Source organism: Pollachius pollachius, assembly GCF_949987615.1.
Source record: "Pollachius pollachius genome assembly, chromosome: 7".
Lineage (NCBI taxonomy): Eukaryota > Metazoa > Chordata > Actinopteri > Gadiformes > Gadidae > Pollachius > Pollachius pollachius.
The window spans coordinates 205,393-227,407 of NC_136940.1; the positions used below are offsets into that span (position 1 = coordinate 205,393).

The 22,015-nt window shown below is 47.7% G+C and overlaps 2 protein-coding genes across 2 annotated transcripts; one reads left to right on the top strand and one right to left on the bottom strand.

Annotated features, from left to right (window-relative positions):
- The first annotated feature begins 544 nt into the window (after positions 1-544).
- Positions 545-8,971, top strand: zbtb37 (zinc finger and BTB domain containing 37). The gene is made up of 4 exons (XM_079740415.1): positions 545-917; positions 2,465-3,188; positions 3,776-3,872; positions 4,413-8,971. The coding sequence occupies exons 2-4, from the start codon at positions 2,467-2,469 to the stop codon at positions 4,905-4,907; spliced, it is 1,314 nt and encodes a 437-aa protein (XP_079596541.1). The 5' UTR covers positions 545-917; positions 2,465-2,466; the 3' UTR covers positions 4,908-8,971.
- Positions 8,972-14,330: 5,359 nt separating this feature from the next.
- serpinc1 (serpin peptidase inhibitor, clade C (antithrombin), member 1) lies at positions 14,331-21,593 on the bottom strand (the record flags this gene model as incomplete). Its single annotated transcript, XM_079739265.1, has 8 exons — positions 14,331-14,579; positions 15,216-15,277; positions 16,721-16,892; positions 18,812-19,030; positions 19,384-19,521; positions 19,597-19,812; positions 19,879-20,242; positions 21,586-21,593. 8 exons carry the CDS (start codon positions 21,591-21,593, stop codon positions 14,409-14,411), a joined length of 1,350 nt encoding a protein of 449 aa, XP_079595391.1. The 3' UTR covers positions 14,331-14,408.
- Between the last annotated feature and the right edge of the window lie 422 nt (positions 21,594-22,015).

The window sequence follows — 22,015 nt, forward strand, 5'->3', positions numbered from 1 at the left end:
TGTTTGTCATGTGTTTCACTCTTAATAAACAGAATAAAATCAAAACCATGTCTAGTGTATTTTGCTACCTGCTTTTAACTAAATGCATTTGAGACCTAAAGCAAAGACCCTTTTACTCCAACAGTCAATATTAACTAAAATCATTTCTATAAAAGGAGTCAATAATATATATATATATATATATATATATATATATATATATATATATATATATATATATATATATATATATATATATATATATATTTATTTATTTCACTCTATTAAATAATAAACCATCCTATTATTACATTCTGTATTATATAATATAATAATATAAGATTTTATATATATATATATATATATATATATATATAAGATAATATTTATAATATAACACTATAGACTGTAATACATTAACCAACTAAAACGCCACAATATTCGTTTGGGTTGCATTGTGGGTAAAGTAGTCTTTATGGCCCCTGTTGCCCTGTCTCACAGTGGACCAGAGAGGCCGGCGGACTCCAGATCCCAGCCGGCGGGTCTCTTCCCCTTCGGCCGGGAGGGAAGAGAGAGCAGCGAACCCAGAAACGAGCTAAAGTTCAGAGTTTGTGTTGTTCTTCTTATCTTTTATATTTTATAGTATATATATATAATTTAATATATAGTAATATATAATATAGGATATAATATAGATCGACAGACTTGTCATGGCGGCTTGTGGTGTGAAAGCTATGCGGTAATCTGTGGTTCTCTGGTCGGTTCTCCCCTCGGAGTGAGAGAGGAGCCGCAGAGCCTCCCTTCACCTTCTCCTGGAGGACCGGGTCCGGGTAGCAGTGCCGGGCGGCCGTCCACAGGGTCCTGGTGTCCGTCCAGCGGTGCCCGGCTAATGTCTTCATGATGTTCAGACTCAGAGCATCGCTCCTGAAAGCCAAGTAGTGAGTTTAGACCTGTGTGTGTGTGTGTGTGTGTGTGTGTGTGTGTGTGTGTGTGTGTGTGTGTGTTAGTAGTGTTGTGTTAGTAGTGTTGTGTTAGTAGTGATGTGTTAGTAGTGTTGTGTTAGTAGTGATGTGTTAGTAATGATGTGTTAGTAGTGTTGTGTTAGTAGTGATGTGTGTGTTAGTAGTGATGTGTTAGTAGTGATGTGTTAGTAGTGTTGCGTTAGTAGTGATGTGTGTGTTAGTAGTGATGTGTTAGTCGTGATGTGTTAGTAGTGTTGTGTTAGTAGTGATGTGTGTGTTAGTAGTGATGTGTTAGTAGTGATGTGTGTGTTAGTAGTGTTGTGTAGTAGTGATGTCTTAGTAGTGATGTGTGTGTTAGTAGTGATGTGTTAGTAGTGATGTGTTAGCAGTGATGTGTGTGTTAGCAGTGATGTGTGTTAGTAGTGATGTGTGTGTTAGTAGTGATGTCTTAGTAGTGATGTGTGTGTTAGTAGTGATGTGTTAGTAGTGATGTGTGTGTTAGTAGTGATGTGTTAGTAGTGTTGTGTTAGTAGTGTTGTGTTAGTAGTGATGTGTGTGTTAGTAGTGATGTGTGTGTTAGTAGTGATGTGTTAGTAGTGTTGTGTTAGTAGTGTTGTGTTAGTAGTGATGTGTGTGTTAGTAGTGATGTGTGTGTTAGTAGTGATGTGTGTGTTAGTAGTGATGTGTGTGTTAGTAGTGATGTGTGTGTTAGTAGTGATGTGTGTGTTAGTAGTGTTGTGTAGTAGTGATGTGTTAGTAGTGATGTGTTAGTAGTGATGTGTGAGTAGTGATGTGTTAGTAGTGATGTGTTAGTAGTGATGTGTGAGTAGTGATGTGTTAGTAGTGATGTGTTAGTAGTGGTGTGTTAGTAGTGATGTGTAGTAGTGATGTGTTAGTAGTGATGTGTTAGTAGTGATGTGTAGTAGTGATGTGTGTGTTAGTAGTGATGTGTTATTAGTGATGTGTTAGTAGTGATGTGTGTGTTAGTAGTGATGTGTCAGTAGTGATGTGTGTGTTTGTAGTGTTGTGTTAGTAGTGATGTGTTAGTAGTGATGTGTGTGTTTGTAGTGTTGTGTTAGTAGTGATGTGTTAGTAGTGATGTGTGTTAGTAGTGATGTGTCAGTAGTGATGTGTGTGTTTGTAGTGTTGTGTTAGTAGTGATGTGTGTGTTAGTAGTGATGTGTGTGTTAGTAGTGATGTGTGTGTTAGTAGTGATGTGTTAGTGATGTGTGTGTTAGTGATGTGTTAGTAGTGTTGTGTAGTAGTGATGTGTTAGTAGTGACTACTAACACACACATCACTACTAACACACACATCACTACTAACACACACATCACTACTAGTAGTGATGTGTATGTCAGTAGTGTTGTGTTAGTATTGATGTGTGTGGTAGTAGTGATGTGTTAGTGTGTGTCTGTTACAGGGAAGTCTGACAGTGTGCGTCTGGACGTTCCAGACTTTGTGCTAGTAGTGTTGTGTTAGTAGTGTGTCAGTAGTGATGTGTTTGTGTGTGTCTGTTACAGGGATGTCTGACAGTGTGCGTCTGGACGTTCCAGACTTCAGTAACTCAGTGCTGTCTCACCTGAACCGGCTGCGGCTCCAGGGCCGACTCTGTGACATTGTGGTGAGCGTGGAGGGCGAGGGCTTCAGGGCCCATAAGGTGGTGCTGGCCGCCAGCTCGCCCTACTTCAGGGACCACATGGCCCTGGGCCAGATGAGCACCGTGTCGCTGGCCGTCATCAGGAAGCCCCGGGTGTTCGAGCAGCTGCTGGCCTTCTGCTACACGGGCCGCCTCAGCCTGCAGCTCGCTGACATCGTCAGCTACCTCACCGCCGCCAGCTTCCTGCAGATGCAGAGCGTCATCGACCGCTGCACCGCGCTGCTGGAGGGCATCCACCTCAAGATCAACCTGGGGGGAGCCGGGGCCCCGGGGGAGCTCAGGGGCCTGGGGCCAGGGGCCGAGGGCCAGGAACCCCAGCTGAGGATGGACCAGGAGGGCCAGTGGTACGTAGAGAGTAGTGAAGAGCAGCAGGAGGAGGAGGAGGAGGAGGAGGGGCCGGGCGGACCAGGAGGAGGACTGCAGATCAAGACAGAAAGGATGGAGGAATGGATTGAGGAGGAGGAGGAAGAGGAGGAGGAACTTCCAGGAGGAGGGGCAGCAGAGGAGGAGGCCACCATGCTGATTGACAGGTCGGGCCGGAGCTCTCTGGTGCAGGAAGACGGGCCCTCCAGCAGTCAGACAGACAGGTGAGACCACAGACAGACAGGTGAGACCGCAGACAGACAGGTGAGACCGCAGACAGACAGGTCATTCTGTTCTGGGGGACACAGTATGATGAGGGTCTTTACTGAGGACGACAAATATTTAAAGACGGGGAAAGGGCGGGGGTTTAAGAGGAGGGTAGTCAGACAGGCCAGCAGTGGGCTGCACCCTAACCTGCTAGGACCAGTGGGCTGCACCCTAACCTGCTAGGACCAGTGGGCTGCACCCTAACCTGCTAGGACCAGTGGGCTGCACCCTAACCTGCTAGGACCAGTGGGCGGCACCCTAACCTGCTAGGACCAGTGGGCGGCACCCTAACCTGCTAGGACCAGTGGGCGGCACCCTAACCTGCTAGGACCAGTGGGCTGCACCCTAACCTGCTAGGACCAGTGGGCGGCACCCTAACCTGCTAGGACCAGTGGGCGGCACCCTAACCTGCTAGGACCAGTGGGCGGCACCCTAACCTGCTAGGACCAGTGGGCGGCACCCTAACCTGCTAGGACCAGTTATTGAGTGTATTTGGGCGTGGTCGTGGTTTATTCCTTACAGTCGTAGGTCCTCTTTGTTCCAGGGTCAGTCCTACAGACAGCGTCCTGATCCTCGCTGGGCACCACAGAGCAAAGAGTGAATCTCCAGGGAGAGACGAAGCCCAGCAACCCAGCTCCCAGGTAAAATAGAGGCTAAGATAGAGGCTAAGATAGAGGCTCCCAGGTGATATAGAGGCTAAGATAGAGGCTCCCAGGTGAGATGGAGGCTGAGATGGAGGCTAAGATAGAGGCTAAGACAGAGGCTCCCAGGCGAGATAGAGGCTAAGATAGAGGCTCCCAGGTAAAATAGAGGCTAAGATAGAGAGTCCCAGGTAAAATAGAGGCTAAGATAGAGGCTAAGAGAGGCTAAGATAGAGGCTTAGTTAGAGGCTAAGACAGAGGCCCCCAGGTGAGATAGAGGCTAAGTTAGAGGCTAAGATAGAGACTAAGACAGAGGCCCCCAGGTGAGATAGAGGCTAAGATAGAGGCTCCCAGGTAAAATAGAGGCTAAGATAGAGGCCCCCAGGTGAGATAGAGGCTAAGATAGAGGCTAAGTTAGAGGCTAAGACAGAGGCCCTCAAGTACGACAGGCCCTCAGGAGCCGCTGGCCTGGTGAGGGAGTCCGAGTAGTAAAAGGCGACCAACGTGACTACGGCTCTTTTCTTTCTGTCTGGTTGCTAGGGGGAGGAGCCTGCGGCCTTGGACATGGGGGGCTACGAGGAGTACCTGAGAGAGCAGGTGGGCGACCGCTGGTTCCGCTACAACCCGCGGCTCACCTGCATATACTGCTGCAAGTCCTTCAACCAAAAGGGCAGCCTGGACCGCCACATGCGGCTGCACATGGGCATCACGCCCTTCGTCTGCCGCATCTGTGGGAAGAAATACACCCGCAAAGACCAGCTGGAATACCACATCCGGAAGCACACCGGGAACAAGCCCTTCCACTGCCATCTTTGTGGGAAGAGCTTTCCCTTCCAGGCCATTCTGAACCAACACTTCCGGAAGAACCATCCGGGCTGTACGCCCCAGGAAGGAGCTCACAGCGCCTCCCCCGAGACCACAGCCTCCTCCTCCAGAGCGGGCCAGGACCACGGCTCCTCCCCCAGAGAGGAGCACCCTGATGGGGGAGGGTCTGAAGGGCCCCAGACTTCAGTATCCACGACAGGGCCAGACTGACCTCCACCAGGAGGACCTCCACCAGATGATACCTCCACCAGGAGGACCTCCATCAGGAGGACCTCCACCACATGATACCTCCACCAGGAGGACCTCCACCAGATGATACCTCCACCAGGAGGACCTCCACCAGATGATACCTCCACCAGGAGGACCTCCACCAGGAGGACCTCCACCAGATGATACCTCCACCAGGAGGACCTCCACCAGATGATACCTCCACAAGGAGGGCCTCCACCAGGAGGACCTCCACCAGATGATACCTCCACCAAGAGGACCTCCACCAGATGATACCTCCACCAGGAGGACCTCCACCAGGAGGACCTCCACCAGATGATACCTCCACCAGGAGGACCTCCGTCAGATGATACCTCCACCAGGAGGACCTCCACCAGATGATACCTCCACAAGGAGGACCTCCATCAGGAGGACGTCCACTAGGAGGACCTCCATCAGGAGGACCTCCATCGGGAGGACCTCCACCTTACTTTATGAACCTTACTCCCTGAAGGTTGAGTCTCTTTTAAACCCTCATTAAGACACTCAACAGTGAATTGAACACAGGGTTAGGGTTAAACCAGGGTTAGGGTTAAACCAGGGTTAGGGTTAGGGTTAAACCAGGGTTAGGGTTAGGGTTAAACCCCAATTAGTGAGCGCAGGAATACGTTTTCTTTAAACCACATCTACCTTCACAAGCACTTTTCCATGGCCACCCTTAATACTGTGATTATTATGGTCTGTCGGAACAGTGGAGTTATAAACAAGCATGTGTGCTTGTGTGTGAGGTCAGGTCAGGACTGTCCCGGGACGTCTGGTCACCTTAAACTAAAGTGATGCTATCCCTAATATACCGTAGAACTATCAATACCCTGCTGAGTGAACTAGCCCTAAACTGTTAGCAGTAGGGACTAAAGTAATGCTAACTCTAATATAACTATTAATACCCTGATAAGACTGAGGGGACTAGCCCTGACGAGTTAGCAATAGCAACACACTCCTTACCTCAAGGGATTTTCTTTCTTTACTTGTCATTTGTTTTATTCTTACTGCTGTCATTGTAACAAAGTGTCAATCACAAGCAATAGCCTCTGAAATTTTGGACATAGAATAAACTGGACATTATTAGACTTTGGCAGAATAATGTAAAGGAACCTTTTAATTAATGTTTTAAGGTGGCCTTATAGTTTCATTTAAAGCTCAATAGTTAAGATCAAACACGCAGAAAACCTCACAACACAGTACACACTGGCTAGCTGGAGAACCAATCACAACACAGTACACACTGGCTAGCTGGAGAACCAATCACAACACAGTACACATTGGCTAGCTGGAGAACCAATCACAACACAGTACACACTGGCTAGCTGGAGAACCAATCACAACACAGTACACACTGGCTAACTGGGGAACCAATCATAACATAGTACACAATGGCTAGCTGGAAAACCAATCACAACACAGTACAACAGGGCTAGCTGGAGACTAGACCCATCAGGGGACATCTTAGACTGGGTACCCCCCGCCCATTCTGCCGGCGATTCAAATTCGCCCTGCAGAAGGGTCTGGAGAAGAGCAATACATTTCTTTCTCCTTCCGATACGTTTTTGCGGGAGTCAATCACCAAACTGGCTTTTCCCCCTGGGGCGCCATTGGCTGGTTTAACACAATGACGACAGGGAAGCAACGACAAGCAGCCAATTGCTTACAGAGTCGTTTGAACTAGGCCCATTGATCACGCCTCTTGTGCTGCAGAAAATGACAGCAGCCTCCCCAGACCAACGTGCAATCTACGATTGAACTTGGGACATATATGGAAGACTATTTTGAGTGTTTTCTTTAAAGGATTTCTAGCCAAGCTGAAAGGATGTACCCATGGCAACCCTCAGGCTCGCCCGCTGGTCCCTGGGCCCGGCGAGTTGGTAAGGTTCGGCTGGGGAGGTTGGATGCACCTGATCAGCTCTTCAGACTCAACCAATAACCCTAACCCTAACCACTAACTATCAGGTAGAGACCTCAGCTCTCCTTTATGTCATGATAGCTCCTGTCAGCATAATATGCTACCCAGCACAAGGCTAACAGCTAAACTCAGTAGGAGGGCCGGATAACGTACAACCCCCGGAACCTGCTAGCACCCTGCACAACCTACTCACTATCCCCAACCCACTATCCCCCTCATCACTGCTGGTTCTACTCACTATCCCCTACTCACTATCCCCCTCATCACTGCTGGTTCTACTCACTATCCCCTACTCACTATCCCCCTCATCATTGCTGGTTCTACTCACTATCCCCTACTCACTATCCCCCTCATCACTGCTGGACTCTACTCACTATCCCCGACCCACTATCCCCCTACTCACTGATGGACTCTACTCACTATCCCCCTCATCACTGCTGGTTCTACTCACTATCCCCTACTCACTATCCCCCTCATCACTGCTGGTTCTACTCACTATCCCCTACTCACTATCCCCCTCATCACTGCTGGACTCTACTCACTATCCCCTACTCACTATCCCCCTCATCACTGCTGGTTCTACTCACTATCCCCTACTCACTATCCTCCTCATAACTGCTGGACTCTACTCACTATCCCCCTCATCACTGCTGGTTCTACTCACTATCCCCTACACACTATCCTCCTCATCACTGCTGGTTCTACTCACTATCCCCTACACACTATCCTCCTCATCATGTGCTCAGTCGCTGATATTTGATAACTTTGTCCAACTACCAAAGGAATAAAGAAGACAAAGATAGCTCTCTAATCCTAACCCTCCTGTAGGCCTAGGGTCTTCAGTAGGTCTAGGGTCTTCAGTAGGTCTAGGGTCTTCAGGAGGTCTAGGGTCTCCAGTAGGTCTAGGGTCTTCAGTAGGTCTAGGGTCTCCAGTAGGTCTAGGGTCTTCAGTAGGTCTAGGGTCTTCAGTAGGTCTAGGGTCTCCAGTAGGTCTAGGGTCTCCAGTAGGTCTAGGGTCTCCAGTAGGTCTAGGGTCTCCAGTAGGTCTTCAGTAGGTCTAGGGTCTTCAGTAGGTTTAGGGTCTTCAGTAGGTCTAGGGTCTCCAGTAGGTCTAGGGACTTCAGTAGGTCTAGGGTCTTCAGTAGGTCTTCAGTAGGTCTAGGGTCTCCAGTAGGTCTAGGGTCTTCAGTAGGTCTAGGGTCTTCAGTAGGTCTAGGGTCTCCAGTAGGTCTAGGGTCTCCAGTAGGTCTAGGGTCTTCAGTAGGTCTAGGGTCTTCAGTAGGTCTAGGGTCTCCAGTAGGTCTAGGGTCTTCAGTAGGTCTATGGTCTCCAGTAGGTCTAGGATCTTCAGTAGGTCTAGGGTCTCCAATAGGTCTTCAGTAGGTCTAGGGTCTCCAGTAGGTCTAGGGTCTCCAGTGGGTCTAGGGTCTCCAGTAGGTCTAGGGTCTGCAGTAGGTCTGGGTCTCCAGTAGGTCTAGGGTCTTCAGTAGGTCTTCAGTAGGTCTAGGGTCTCCAGTAGGTCTAGGGTCTCCAGTAGGTCTAGGGTCTTCAATGGGGTTAAGGTCTTCAGTAGGTCAGGGTCATTATTTTGTGTCTTTGTCTTAAACGAGTTCAATTGTGCTGTAAAATGTCAAATGATTATTTTGATATTTATTTTAATAGTATTGATTATGCCATCAATTTCCATTTATTTGATTTGCTAACCAGTCAGAATGGCTTTGATTTTTCTTATACACTTTTGTTTATTTGCAAATATATGAATAATTTCTTTTTATAAATACCTTTTAACCTTGAACATAAGTATAATTAAATATTAAATACATATATTAACTTTCTGAAGAATATTTTGGTTATATACATAAAGATCAGAGATTTTACGCAAGTGGTACTTAAGACAAGTAGTGCCACCTTAAAGCTTTTAATGGGGTTAGGGTTAGCCTGGGTAACGTGTTAGCCCAAGGTCTATGGTTAGCCCCAAGTTTAGGGTAAGCGCTAGGGTTAGCCCCAAGTTTAGGGTAAGCCCTAGGGTTAGTCCCAAGTTTAGGGTAAGCCCTAGGGTTAGCCCCAAGTTTAGGGTAAGCCCTAGGGTTAGCCCCAAGTTTAGGGTAAGCCCTAGGGTTAGCCCCAAGTTTAGGGTAAGCCCTAGGGTTAGCCCCAAGTTTAGGGTAAGCCCTAGGGTTAGCCCCAAGTTTAGGGTAAGCCCTAGGGTTAGCCCCAAGTTTAGGGTAAGCCCTAGGGTTAGTCCCAAATTTAGGGTTAGCCCAAAATTTAGGGTAAGCCCTAGGGTTAGTCCCAAGTTTAGGGTAAGCCCTAGGGTTAAGGTAAGCCTTTTTGTTGGTTTAGGGTTAGCCTGGCTAGCCTCTTTGTTGCATCACCAGGATGTAGTTATGAGAGCTGGAAGTCTGTTAATAATTAAAGGTGAACCATTATACAACCAAGTGTGAGTGGGATTAATATAATGAGACTTCACTAAAACCCCTTAATCACTCCTAGATCGCCCCAACGTCACTCTTACATCATTAATACGTCAACACTATATCAGTCCTAGATCACCCATACATCACTCCTAGTAAACCACTAGATCACTCCTACATTAATCCTAGGTCACCCTACATCCCTCCAAGATCACCCTTACATCACCTCTAGATCAGCCTTACATCACCCCTGGATCAGCCTTACATCACCCCTAGATCAGCCTTACATCACCCCTAGATCAGCCTTACATCACCTCTAGATCAGCCTTACATCACCCCTAGATCAGCCTTACATCACCTCTAGATCAGCCTTACATCACCTCTAGATCAGCCTTACATCACCCCTAGATCAGCGTTACATCACCTCTAGATCAACCTTACATCACCCCTAGATCAGCCTTACATCACCTCTAGATCAGCCTTACATCCCCTCTAGATCAGCCTTACATCACCTCTAGATCAGCCTTACATCACCTCTAGATCAACCTTACATCACCCCTAGATCAGCCTTACATCACCTCTAGATCAGCCTTACATCACCTCTAGATCAGCCTTACATCACCCCTAGATCAGCCTTACATCATGCTATATCACCCTTACATCACCTCTAGATCAGCCTTACATCACCCCTAGATCAGCCTTACATCACCTCTAGTTCAGCCTTACATCACCCCTAGATCAGCCTTACATCACCTCTAGATCAACCTTACATCACCTCTAGATCGACTGGTGGGGTTGGACAATCTGTTTATTTATCTTGTAGATAATGATTCATGGTGTTACACGTCGCCATGCAGGAGGATGTGCGGTGATGGCTGATTGCTCAATGTGCAACAGGTGTTCAGCCTAATCACTCTGACCTGGGCCAGGAAAGGCTGCTTCACATCATCCACAGACACTCCACACCCCTACATCCCTCCTAGATCGCCCCTACGTCACTACTAGATCACCACTACATCCCTCCTAGATCACCACTACATCCCTCCTAGATCACCCCTACATCACCACTCGATCGCCCCTACATCCCTCCTAGATCGCCCCTACATCCCTTCTAGATCACCCCTACATCCCTCCTAGTTCGCCGCTACATCCCTCCTAGATCGCCCTACATCCCTCCTAGATCACCTCTACATCCCTCCTAGATCACCCCTACATCACCACTAGATCACCCCTATATCCCTCCTAGATCGCCCCTACATCCCTCCTAGATCGCCCCTACATCCCTCCTAGGTCACCCCTACATCCCTCCTAGATCGCCCCTACATCCATACTAGATCACCCCTACATCCCTCCTAGATCGCCCCTACATCCCTCCTAGATCGCCCCTACATCCCTCCTAGGTCACCCCTACATCCCTCCTAGATCGCCCCTACATCCATACTAGATCACCCCTACATCCCTCCTAGATCGCCCCTACATCCATACTAGATCACCCCTATATCCCTCTAGATCACCCCTACATCCCTCCTAGATCACCGCTATATCCCTCCTAGATCGCCCCTAAATCCCTCCTAGATCGCCCCTACCTCACCACTCGATCGCCCCTACATCACCACTCGATCGCCCCTACATCACCACTCGATCGCCCCTACATCACCACTCGATCGCCCCTGAAGAAACAATGTGGAGGAAATAAAGCAAACAGCAGTGAACAATAAAACTGCTCAGATGTCATTTTGTTGAATATTATCTCAACAAATATAACCGTCACACACAAGCATCTACATCACCTGACCAGTACTGTCATTACCATCACCTGACCAGTACTGTCATTACCATCATCTGACCAGTACTGTCATTACCACCACCTGAATAAACCCTTTAATGTGAGGTAAATCTATTATGAATAACTCAATTTGTATTCTCTCTTTTTATTTTAGACACACACATAAGCTAGGATAAGTTGTGTAGCATCTTATCCTAGCTATCTTTGTTTGATACAGGCTCAGTCCCAGGCTTTTGATACAATGTGAGGTCATGTTGCAAAGAATTGCCAACATAACTGGAATCAAATGTGCATTTTGATGAAAAAACGTCAGATATTTTAACTGTCCAGAAGAGGGTGCCACAGGACTGTGAGCCAATGACGGATCAATGTCTGTCAGTAGATGTTATTACTGAGTCTCCAGCATGCCTCACCAGCTGGGCGACGGGCCAACAGAAGCCGTGTCCGTTGTCTGCAGGTCACTGTCCTTCAGTTCTCTCAAGAAAACAGGAAGCGGGGAGGCCATCGCCCTACCAAACAGCCACGTTCTGAACGGCATGTTTTAACATGGTCTATCTAGCGCTAACATGGGTTCTAAATGTTTTACCATGGTCTATGTAGCGCTAACATGGGTTCTTAATGTTTTACCATGGTCTATGTAGCGCTAACATGGATTCTAAATGTTTTTAAAAATCAACAGTGTATGAATCTGGGTCCGGGTTCGGGACAGCCGACATCTCTGGATCCCTTTGAGGGCTGCAGGCTGAACCACTGGTCCATGAATAACAAGCCCTTAGGATTAGTTAACCCTAACCCACTGGTTCATGAACAACAAGCCCTTAGGGTTAGTTAACCCTAACCCACTGGTTCATGAACAACAAGCCCTTAGGGTTAGTTAACCCTAACCCACTGGTCCATGAACAACAAGCCCTTAGGGTTAGTTAACCCTAACCCACTGGTCCATGAACAACAAGCCCTTAGGGTTAGTTAACCCTAACCCACTGGTCCATGAACAACAAGCCCTTAGGGTTAGTTAACCCTAACCCACTGGTCCATGAACAACAAGCCCTTAGGGTTAGTTAACCCTAACCCACTGGTCCATGAACAACAAGCCCTTAGGGTTAGTTAACCCTAACCCACTGGTCCATGAACAACAAGCCCTTAGGGTTAGTTAACCCTAACCCACTGGTCCATGAACAACAAGCCCTTAGGGTAATTTAACCCTAACCCACTGGTCCATGAACAACAAGCCCTTATGGTTAGGTAACCCTAACCCACTGGTCCATGAACATCAAGCCCTTAGGGTTAGTTAACCCTAACCCACTGGTCATGAACAACAAGCCCTTAGGGTTAGTTAACCCTAACCCACTGGTCCATGAACAACAAGCCCTTAGGGTTAGTTAACCCTAACCCACTGGTCCATGAACAACAAGCCCTTACGGTTAGTTAACCCTAACCCACTGGTCCATGAACAACAAGCCCTTAGGGTTAGTTAACCCTAACCCACTGGTCCATGAACAACAAGCCCTTAGGGTTAGTTAACCCTAACCCACTGGTCCATGAACAACAAGCCCTTAGGGTTAGTTAACCCTAACCCACTGGTCCATGAACAACAAGCCCTTAGGGTTAGTTAACCCTAACCCACTGGTCCATGAACAACAAGCCCTTAGGGTTAGTTAACCCTAACCCACTGGTCCATGAACAACAAGCCCTTAGGGTTAGTTAACCCTAACCCACTGGTCCATGAACAACAAGCCCTTATGGTTAGTTAACCCTAACCCACTGGTCCATGAACAACAAGCCCTTAGGGTGAGTTAACCCTAACCCACTGGTCCATGAACAACAAGCCCTTATGGTGAGTTAACCCTAACCCACTGGTCCATGAACATCAAGCCCTTAGGGTTAGTTAACCCTAACCCACTGGTCCATGAACAACAAGCCCTTAGGGTTAGTTAACCCTAACCCACTGGTCCATGAACAACAAGCCCTTAGGGTTAGTAAACCCTAACCCACTGGTCCATGAACAACAAGCCCTTAGGGTTAGTTAACCCTAACCCACTGGTCCATGAACAACAAGCCCTTAGGGTTAGTTAACCCTAACCCACTGGTCCATGAACAACAAGCCCTTAGGGTTAGTTAACCCTAACCCACTGGTCCATGAACAACAAGCCCTTAGGGTTAGTTAACCCTAACCCACTGGTCCATGAACAACAAGCCCTTAGGGTTAGTTAACCCTAACCCACTGGTCCATGAACAACAAGCCCTTAGGGTTAGTTAACCCTAACCCACTGGTCCATGAACAACAAGCCCTTAGGGTTAGTTAACCCTAACCCACTGGTCCATGAACAACAAGCCCTGAGGGTTAGTTAACCCTAACCCACTGGTCCATGAACAACAAGCCCTTAGGGTTAGTTAACCCTAACCCACTGGTCCATGAACAACAAGCCCTTAGGGTTAGTTAACCCTAACCCACTGGTCCATGAACAACAAGCCCTTAGGGTTAGTTAACCCTAACCCACTGGTCCATGAACAACAAGCCCTTAGGGTTAGTTAACCCTAACCCACTGGTCCATGAACAACAAGCCCTTAGGGTTAGTTAACCCTAACCCACTGGATGAAGAGCTCAGTGATCATCTCCTGCTGATGTCTAGAGCCAGAAGAGGGCTGAACCCCCGCCTGCTCCTTCTACCATCCCTCCTTCACCACAACCCGGCTGAAGGACTGAAGCAGGAATGGTGCTGGAACCTTCTAATATTCAGCCTCTCAAGGTTCTTTCATGATTATAATCCTTACTTTCTTTCATGTGTTCATGTGATCCGTCCCATGTGTTCATGTGATCCGTCTCATGTGTTCATGTGATCCGTCTCTCATGTGGCCATGTGATCCGTCTCTCATGTGTTCATGTGATCCGTCTCATGTGTTCATGTGATCCGTCTCATGTGTTCATGTGATCCGTCTCTCATGTGTTCATGTGATTGGATTCTGTCTTGCTAAAGAGGTGCAATGATACGTCCTGATAAATAAAGGTCACACACACGCACACACTATCAGATAATATTTATTTGAGTTTAGCATAATACAAGAGTAGATTTCACATCAGAAAGTGAATGCGTATGTGTAGCTAGCCCGCGTTAGCGCACCTGTCAACACGTACGTGTAGCTAGCCCGCGTTAGCGCACCCGTCAACACGTACGTGTAGCTAGCCCGCGTTAGCGCACCCGTCAACACGTACGTGTAGCTAGCCCGCGTTAGCGCACCCGTCAACCCGTACGTGTAGCTAGCCCGCGTTAGCGCACCCATCAACACGTACGTGTAGCTAGCCCGCGTTAGCGCATTCGTCAACGCGTGTGTGTAGCTAGCCCGCGCTAGCAGGGGTCGGCCACGCGGCCGGTGAACACCAGCGTGTTGATGGTCTTCTCCCGGATCAGCAGCAGGAAGGGCCGGTCGGCCGTGAACAGCTCCCGGTTCAGGTTAAAGGAACGGCCGACGGCCACGACGGCCGTGGAGGCCGCTGCCTCGCTGCCCTCCTCGTTGACCTGGGGGGACACGCACATCACTACGCAACTAGAAGATAACTAGCTCCTAACTAGAAGATAACTAGCTCCTAACTAGAAGATAACTGCCCTCCCCGTCGAACCTGGGGCCACACTCACATCACTACGGCAACTAGAAGATAGGGTTAGATAACTAGCAGATAACGACCATCCATCTGGCGGATAACTTGCAATAAAGTAGTGGCAGTTTAGCTTAAAATGCGCATTTTCTGAAAAAAATGTGTGTGCTTGCGCCAACCCGTTGTGTGCCAAATATTCTGCGAGCATGCTAACATGCTAATATCATCAAGCTTACGAGCGAGTAGGCTGACATGCTAATGCTAGTAAGGCAAATGAGCGCGGATGCTGAGATGCTAATGCCACGAGGCTAATGAGTGAGTCCCTGACCGCTTTGAAGCGAACAATGGGGCTGACTGTTTTTGTTTGATTGCGAGTTATGGCGCCCCCTGTGGCCGAAGAGGTCCTTTGCTTATTGGAGGCCTGCATAAGCGTTGTTTCTATACGTGCACCAACTTTGACAACCCTGGTTTGGTATTTTTACCTCAGAAACTAGTAGATGGTTACACAAAATAGGGAGCCAGAATAATAAAAAACAGAAACATGATTGACTGCCCTCACCTCCAGGAAGGCCTTGTGGAAGGCTTCCGAGACGTAGAGCTCAGCCTCCTCCTCCAGGATACCTGAAGGAGTTCAGACGGGATTCAGCTCAACTGCAGTCACACAGCCGATACGGGGTCGGTGATACAGGGTCGGTCAAGGGGTTTAGCGTGGATATTACACACAAGTAATAGATTCTACATTACAGCTTGAGGTTTAGGGTGGTATAGGTAAGGTGTAGTTTAGGGTGGTGTAGGTATATTACAGGTGTACTTTAGGGTGGTATAGGTAAGGTGTAGTTTAGGGTGGTGAGGTATATTACAGGTGAAGTTTAGGGTGGTATAGGTATATTACAGGTGTAGTTTAGGGTGGTGTAGGTATATTACAGGTGTAGTTTAGGGTGGTATAGGTAAGGTGTAGTTTAGGGTGGTGAGGTATATCACAGGTGTAGTTTAGGGTGGTGAAGTTTATTACAGGTGTAGTTTAGGGTGGTGTAGGTATATTACAGGTGTAGTTTAGGGTGGTGAGGTATATTACAGGTGTAGTTTAGGGTGGTGAGGTATATTACAGGTGTAGTTTAGGGTGGTGTAGGTATATTACAGGTGTAGTTTAGGGTGGTGTAGGTATATTACAGGTGTAGTTTAGGGTGGTGTAGGTATATTACAGGTGTAGTTTAGGGTGGTGAGGTATATCACAGGTGTAGTTTAGGGTGGTGAGGTATATCACAGGTGTAGTTTAGGGTGGTGAGGTATTTTACAGGTGTAGTTTAGGGTGGTGAGGTATATCACAGGTGTAGTTTAGGGTGGTGAGGTATATCACAGGTGTAGTTTAGGGTGGTGTAGGTATATTACAGGTGTAGTTTAGGGTGGTGAGGTATATCACAGGTGTAGTTTAGGGTGGTGAGGTATATCACAGGTGTAGTTTAGGGTGGTGAGGTATATCACAGGTGTAGTTTAGGGTGGTGAGGTATATCACAGGTGTAGTTTAGGGTGGTGAAGGTATATTACAGGTGTAGTTTAGGGTGGTGAGGTATATCACAGGTGTAGTTTAGGGTGGTGAGGTATATCACAGGTGTAGTTTAGGGTGGTGAGGTATATCACAGGTGTAGTTTAGGGTGGTGAGGTATATCACAGGTGTAGTTTAGGGTGGTGAGGTATATCACAGGTGTAGTTTAGGGTGGTGAGGTATATTACAGGTGTAGTTTAGGGTGGTGTAGGTATATCACAGGTAAACCAGGTGCAGTCACCTGGTAGGCTGGCCTGGGAGGTGAACAGGCTGGTCAGACCCATTGTGTAGTGTTAGGGTGGTGTAGTGTTAGTGTTTGGGTGGTGTAGGTGTAGTACCTGGTAGGCTGGCCTGAGGGGTGAACAGGTTCGTCAGACCCATGGTGTAGTGTCAGGGTGGTGTAGTGTTTGGGTGGTGTAGTGTTAGTGTTTGGGTGGTGTAGGTGTAGTGTTAGGTTGGTGTAGTGTTTGGGTGGTGTAGTGTAAGGGTGGTGTAGTGTTAGGGTGGTGTAGGTGTAGTACCTGGTAGGCTGGCCTCGGGGGTGAACAGGTCCGTCAGACCCATGGCCTGCAGCTTCTCCTTCAGACTAAAGCTGTCCTCGACCCTGAAGCGAGGGATCTGGACGGAGACTGTGGCCTCCTGCAGGCCGTCCAGCCACTCCGTTAGCTTCTGGAGGTCCAGCATCTCCTCCACCTGAAGAACACGGCCAGAGGCTCTCTATCACTGGACTCCAAGGGAAGCTTTATCCAGTCCTGTCCAGTATCGTAGGACCCGTCTATCTGACCTGTCTCATCTAGCCCAACCAGTGGATAAACCACTGGGATCAGACACAGATTATTGTGTCTGATCCTAGGAAGCTTGTCTGCCTCAGAAGAGCTGATGTTTCATTCTGTCTTATGCCCTCCAGGACCACAATGTTTGGGGCATGAGTGTTGATGGGAGTTTGCTTCAGGTGTAGGAATCATGACATATGAACGATCACCAAGTCTCATTTTAGGTCTATAAACATGAAGCCGTCTCTTCCCAGACCACCTAAGAGTTCTTGATTGTTCAAAGGGAATAAGGACTCCCAACCATTTCGTGTTTTATAGACTGGTAACATGAATTAATCTCAGCCCTCTGGCATGGTTGGGGAAGTTTGAGAACTGGAGCAATGTGGTGTTCTGTTGTTTCTGGGAGAACTCCTGCATGCTTCCACCTGAGATGGCAGCATGCAGGAGCAATTCCAGGTCTGGTTAGATGGTAGGCCTACGATCCTTGCTATATTTAAGGACCTAGTAGGCTGACTTAAACCAGATTTCACTCAAAGTGACAATAGCACCCAGATTTCTGGCCTGATGTCTTTAGTGATTCAGGCTCTGTTTGGTCAATGTTTTGCAGTACAGAACCTTCTGGAGGATGAAGTTATTTATCACCGAGATACATTGGAGTACAATCAGAGGATCACTGTGTGTGCCATCAGCAGGGCCGCTGCTGGCCGTTTCGGTGCCCTACGCGAGCGGGGGCGGGGGGGGCCTCTTTTTATATATTAGGTAAAAACATATAATTGCCGAAATTGAGTGATAGGTTATGCAATTAAGAAAAAACAACGGTGGGCCTCTTCATAACTAATTTATATATTTTTTTAATTCAATAATGTAATAATTATTATTTTTTTTATTTTTTTTTTACAAACCATAATCTTTGGCCCCCCCCCAGGTACTTGGTGCCCTACGCACTCTGCGTACTCTGCGTATAGGGAGCGGTGGGCCTGGCCATCAGCACGTTATGGTTGGCCGTACTGTTGTCCCGGGTCTCATGCGCGCGGTACCCATGGGGTAGCCCGCCACCTAGATCCAAGATCCTTGAGGAACTACAGAAGTCGTGATACTCTTCTTGGAAATAAAGTTGTCAATGGAGTCAAATCCCTATCTGCAGGTGTGAACTGAACGAGTGCAGGACAGGAAGAGATGTCCGACCGGCTCTGGAGTCTATCTAGTGATATAGAATATGACTTCTATAAGACTTCAGGCAAAGTTAAGGTCTTTACTCCCCTTACTTAGCCACTTTCTCTCAGTACTGTGTCAGCACAACCAGATAGAAAGATCTCAAAGCCATAATTAGCCTTTAGGGAACTGCTGAGCTGCTGATAGACAACCTCCTTAATGACCCCAACTATACATGCTAGGTATGAGGTGTGAGACAGGCAGTGTGGTACGAGGTGTGAGACAGGCAGTGTGGTACGAGGTGTGAGACAGGCAGTGTGGTATGAGGTGTGAGACAGGCAGTGTGGTACGAGGTGTGAGACAGGCAGTGTGGTATGAGGTGTGAGACAGGCAGTGTGGTACGAGGTGTGAGACAGGCAGTGTGGTACGAGGTGTGAGACAGGCAGTGTTTTACAAGGTGTGAGACCTGGTCAGGCTCTTAAACCATGTATCTGCCTCATCCTTTACTGATGGAGGTTAAAGGTTACTGTTCGAGGTCAAAGGTTACTAATGGAGGTCAAAGGTTACTGATAGAGGTCAAAGGTTACTGATTAAGGTTACAGGTCAAAGGCTATTGATGGAGGTTAAAGGTTACAGGTCAAAGGCTATTGATGGAGGTTAAAGGTTACAGGTGGGGTTTGGGGTTACCTGGGCTAGGGGCTTGTGTCTTGCGGGCAGGATGATGACCATGGTGATGTCATCGCCGCGGTAGGGTAGCTCCAGCACTTGTACCTGGTCGTCCTGGAAACGGGCGTACTGGAACTTGGTTTCCTGGAACATCATGGAGACGCTGCAGGTTCGGCTCTCGCTGACGGTAAAGTCCGCCTTGTAGACGTTGTGTTTGTCAAACTGGCTCTTCCACTGACCCTGAGGACGACATCAGAGGACATCAGGAAAGGAACCAGGAGATCCATTACCCCATCCTGACCCAAAACTACTGGAGGAGAGGGATCCTAACCCCGTCCTGACCCAAAACTACTGGAGGAGAGGGATCCTAACCCCGTCCTGACCCAAAACTACTGGAGAGGGATCCTAACCCCGTCCTGACCCAAAACTACTGGAGGAGAGGGATCCTAACCCCGTCCTGACCCAAGACTACTGGAGGAGAGGGATCCTAACCCCGTCCTGACCCAAGACTACTGGAGGAGAGGGATCCTAACCCGTCCTGACCCAAGACTACTGGAGGCGTAAGGATGGCTCCATCGTTCCATCATTCTTACCTTGAAGTAGATGGTGTTGACCAGGACCAGGACGGTGTTGGAGTCCAGTGCTCCTGTGGGCAGAACGTCCCGGATCTTGTCCTCAGTCTGGTTGGACACCCAGTGGTTGATGGTGACCCGGGCGTCTTCTGGGCGCTCCTGCAACATATGGCACACGGCTTTTCTTCTACCGATCTCTGCAGGTTGTTAACCACAACTGTGTAAAAAGGTTACCTTGAAGTTGAGGGGCAGCAGCTTGGCTCCGTACACCATCTGGCTGATGTTCTGGTAGTTCTGGTTGTAGGCAAGGGACTGCTCTCCAAACAGTCGGTTTGCAGACACAAGCTTTGTGCTCTTGTATTTCTTACGATACAAACGACAGTTGAGCTTGGCGAAGAAGAAATGCACCTGGTCCGATGTCTTCTCCTTAATGTTGGTGAAGCCAAACACCTAGGAGAGAGGTGAGGTTACCGTGGTTACAAGCACTCTCAAACCACCAGTGGTCCCGATGCTTACCTCCATGATCTGCTCCAGAGTCTGATTGCAAGCTCCCAGTTTGGTCATGGCAAAGGCTGTGGAGATGCTAATGGGAGACATGAATATGTTGGCGTCGCTCGACTTGCTCTGGGCCAGCTGCTTGTAGAGGGAGAGTGCGAAGAATCCGTTGGCCTTGGACAGCTCCCAGACCCGCGGGTTGGTGGACTCTGGGATCTTCTCCGGCTCTCCAGTCGGGACTGGGGGCTTGTCTTCGGGGGTGGGGTTGCGGTAGATGCAGTGAGGCTCTAAGGGGAGGTCTCGGGGCTTGGCATTGCAGATATCAACATCCTGGGAGGTTGCCAGCAGGGGCAGCAGCACCACCAAAACCCACCCATCCATCGCACTGCAAGACAACAGCTAATACAATAAGCTAATCCCTTTAAAGGCTAACACACTAAGCTAAACCTAACCACCCAACAGCTAATACAATAAGCTAATCCCTTTAAAGGCTAACACACTAAGCTAAACCTAACCACCCAACAGCTAACACAATAAGCTTAACCACCCCCCCAACAGCTAACACAATCAGCTAACCCCAACCCCCCAACAGCTAACACAATAAGCTATCCCTAACCCTTTAACAGCTAACACAATAAGCTATCCCTAACCCTTTAACAGCTAACACAATAAGCTGGAACTCGCTGTTACCATGGAAATGTTTACCCTCACCCGCGAAAGTGAAGTCGTCTATGACTGCTGCCACTTTACTCTATCACTTACCACACCAATGATTTCCCTTAGATGAAAGGTAGGCTAAGTTAAACTATTGGTTTGTAACCAGTGGTTTATGGGTTGATTAGTTCCTTCACTTGTTCACAAAAGATAATGTAGTCTTGCAGCTTTGCCTTTTCTTATGTTTTCGAAATATTTTTTGCCCTGAATCAAACGTTTAATGGTCACGACTACCTAGAGAAACGATTGGCTTGGTTCCAGGCTTAAAACAATTTATATAAAGATTTTATAAAAAGTCAATGGAGAAAATGAAGGGAAATTTACTTCCTGAACCAGAACTGTTAAAAAAGGGGGCAGTCACTGTTTAAATACAGTGTAAATACACTGAAAGTACCACTAGGAAAATGTAAATAAAAGTTACCATTAGGAACATGTAAATAAAAGTACCACTACTTATGCACTTTGTCAGTAAAATGACCACTAGGGACATGTCAATAAAAGTACCACTGAGACATGTTAATACACTCAAAGTACCACTAAGGACACGTTAATACACTCAAAGCACCCCTGAGACATGTCAATAAAAGTACCACTGAGACATGTCAATCAAAGTACTACTTATGAACTACCTTTGTTTTGTTATCTATATTTGTTGATCTTATGCAAATGTGCTCTATTTTGTTCATTGCCTTTTAAGGATCTGCCTTGAACTCCTTCCTTTGTCTGTTGATGATATTCAATAAAGTGTTCTGGTTCTCTGGCCACAGAATAACGTATTCCTACACACGCTTTTAGAACAAAAAGCTTTTCAATCAAGGATCAGTCAACTCACTCTCTTTGACCGAGTCAACTTTGTTCTACCCTCACTTTGTTATTCTGAAGCCATTAGTAAAATAAACGTATTGTATATGGTCAAGATTATTGTGTTATACGTCCAACAAGAGCACCCCACCTACAATATCAAGCAGAAAGGTTTAGCAGAGACATTACAGAGTGAGAAGCGGCCGCCATTACCTGAACATGTTTTCTGTTGGTGCAGGAGCAGGTTGTGGGTCATTGTACGGCGTGCTCTTAGCCCAGGAGAACTTTGAGATATTGATCCTCCCATCCTAAAGTCAACTACCCCTCATACGCCCCCCCATGTTTGGAGTGTTTCAGCCCAGTGGACGTGCTTAGTGTGGTTGGTGTTTAGTGTGTTTAGTGTGTGGACGTGCTTAGTGTGGTTGGTGTTTAGTGTGTAGTTGGTTTAGTGTGTCTAGTGTGTGGACGTGCTTAGTGTGGTTGGTGTTTAGTGTGTGGACTTGCTTAGTGTGGTTGGTGTTTAGTGTGTACGTGCTTAGTGTGGTTGGTGTTAAGTGTGTAGTTGGCTTAGTGTGTTAAGTGTGTAGACGTGCTTAGAGTGTGGACGTGCTTAGTGTGGTTGGTGTTTAGTGTGTGGACGTGC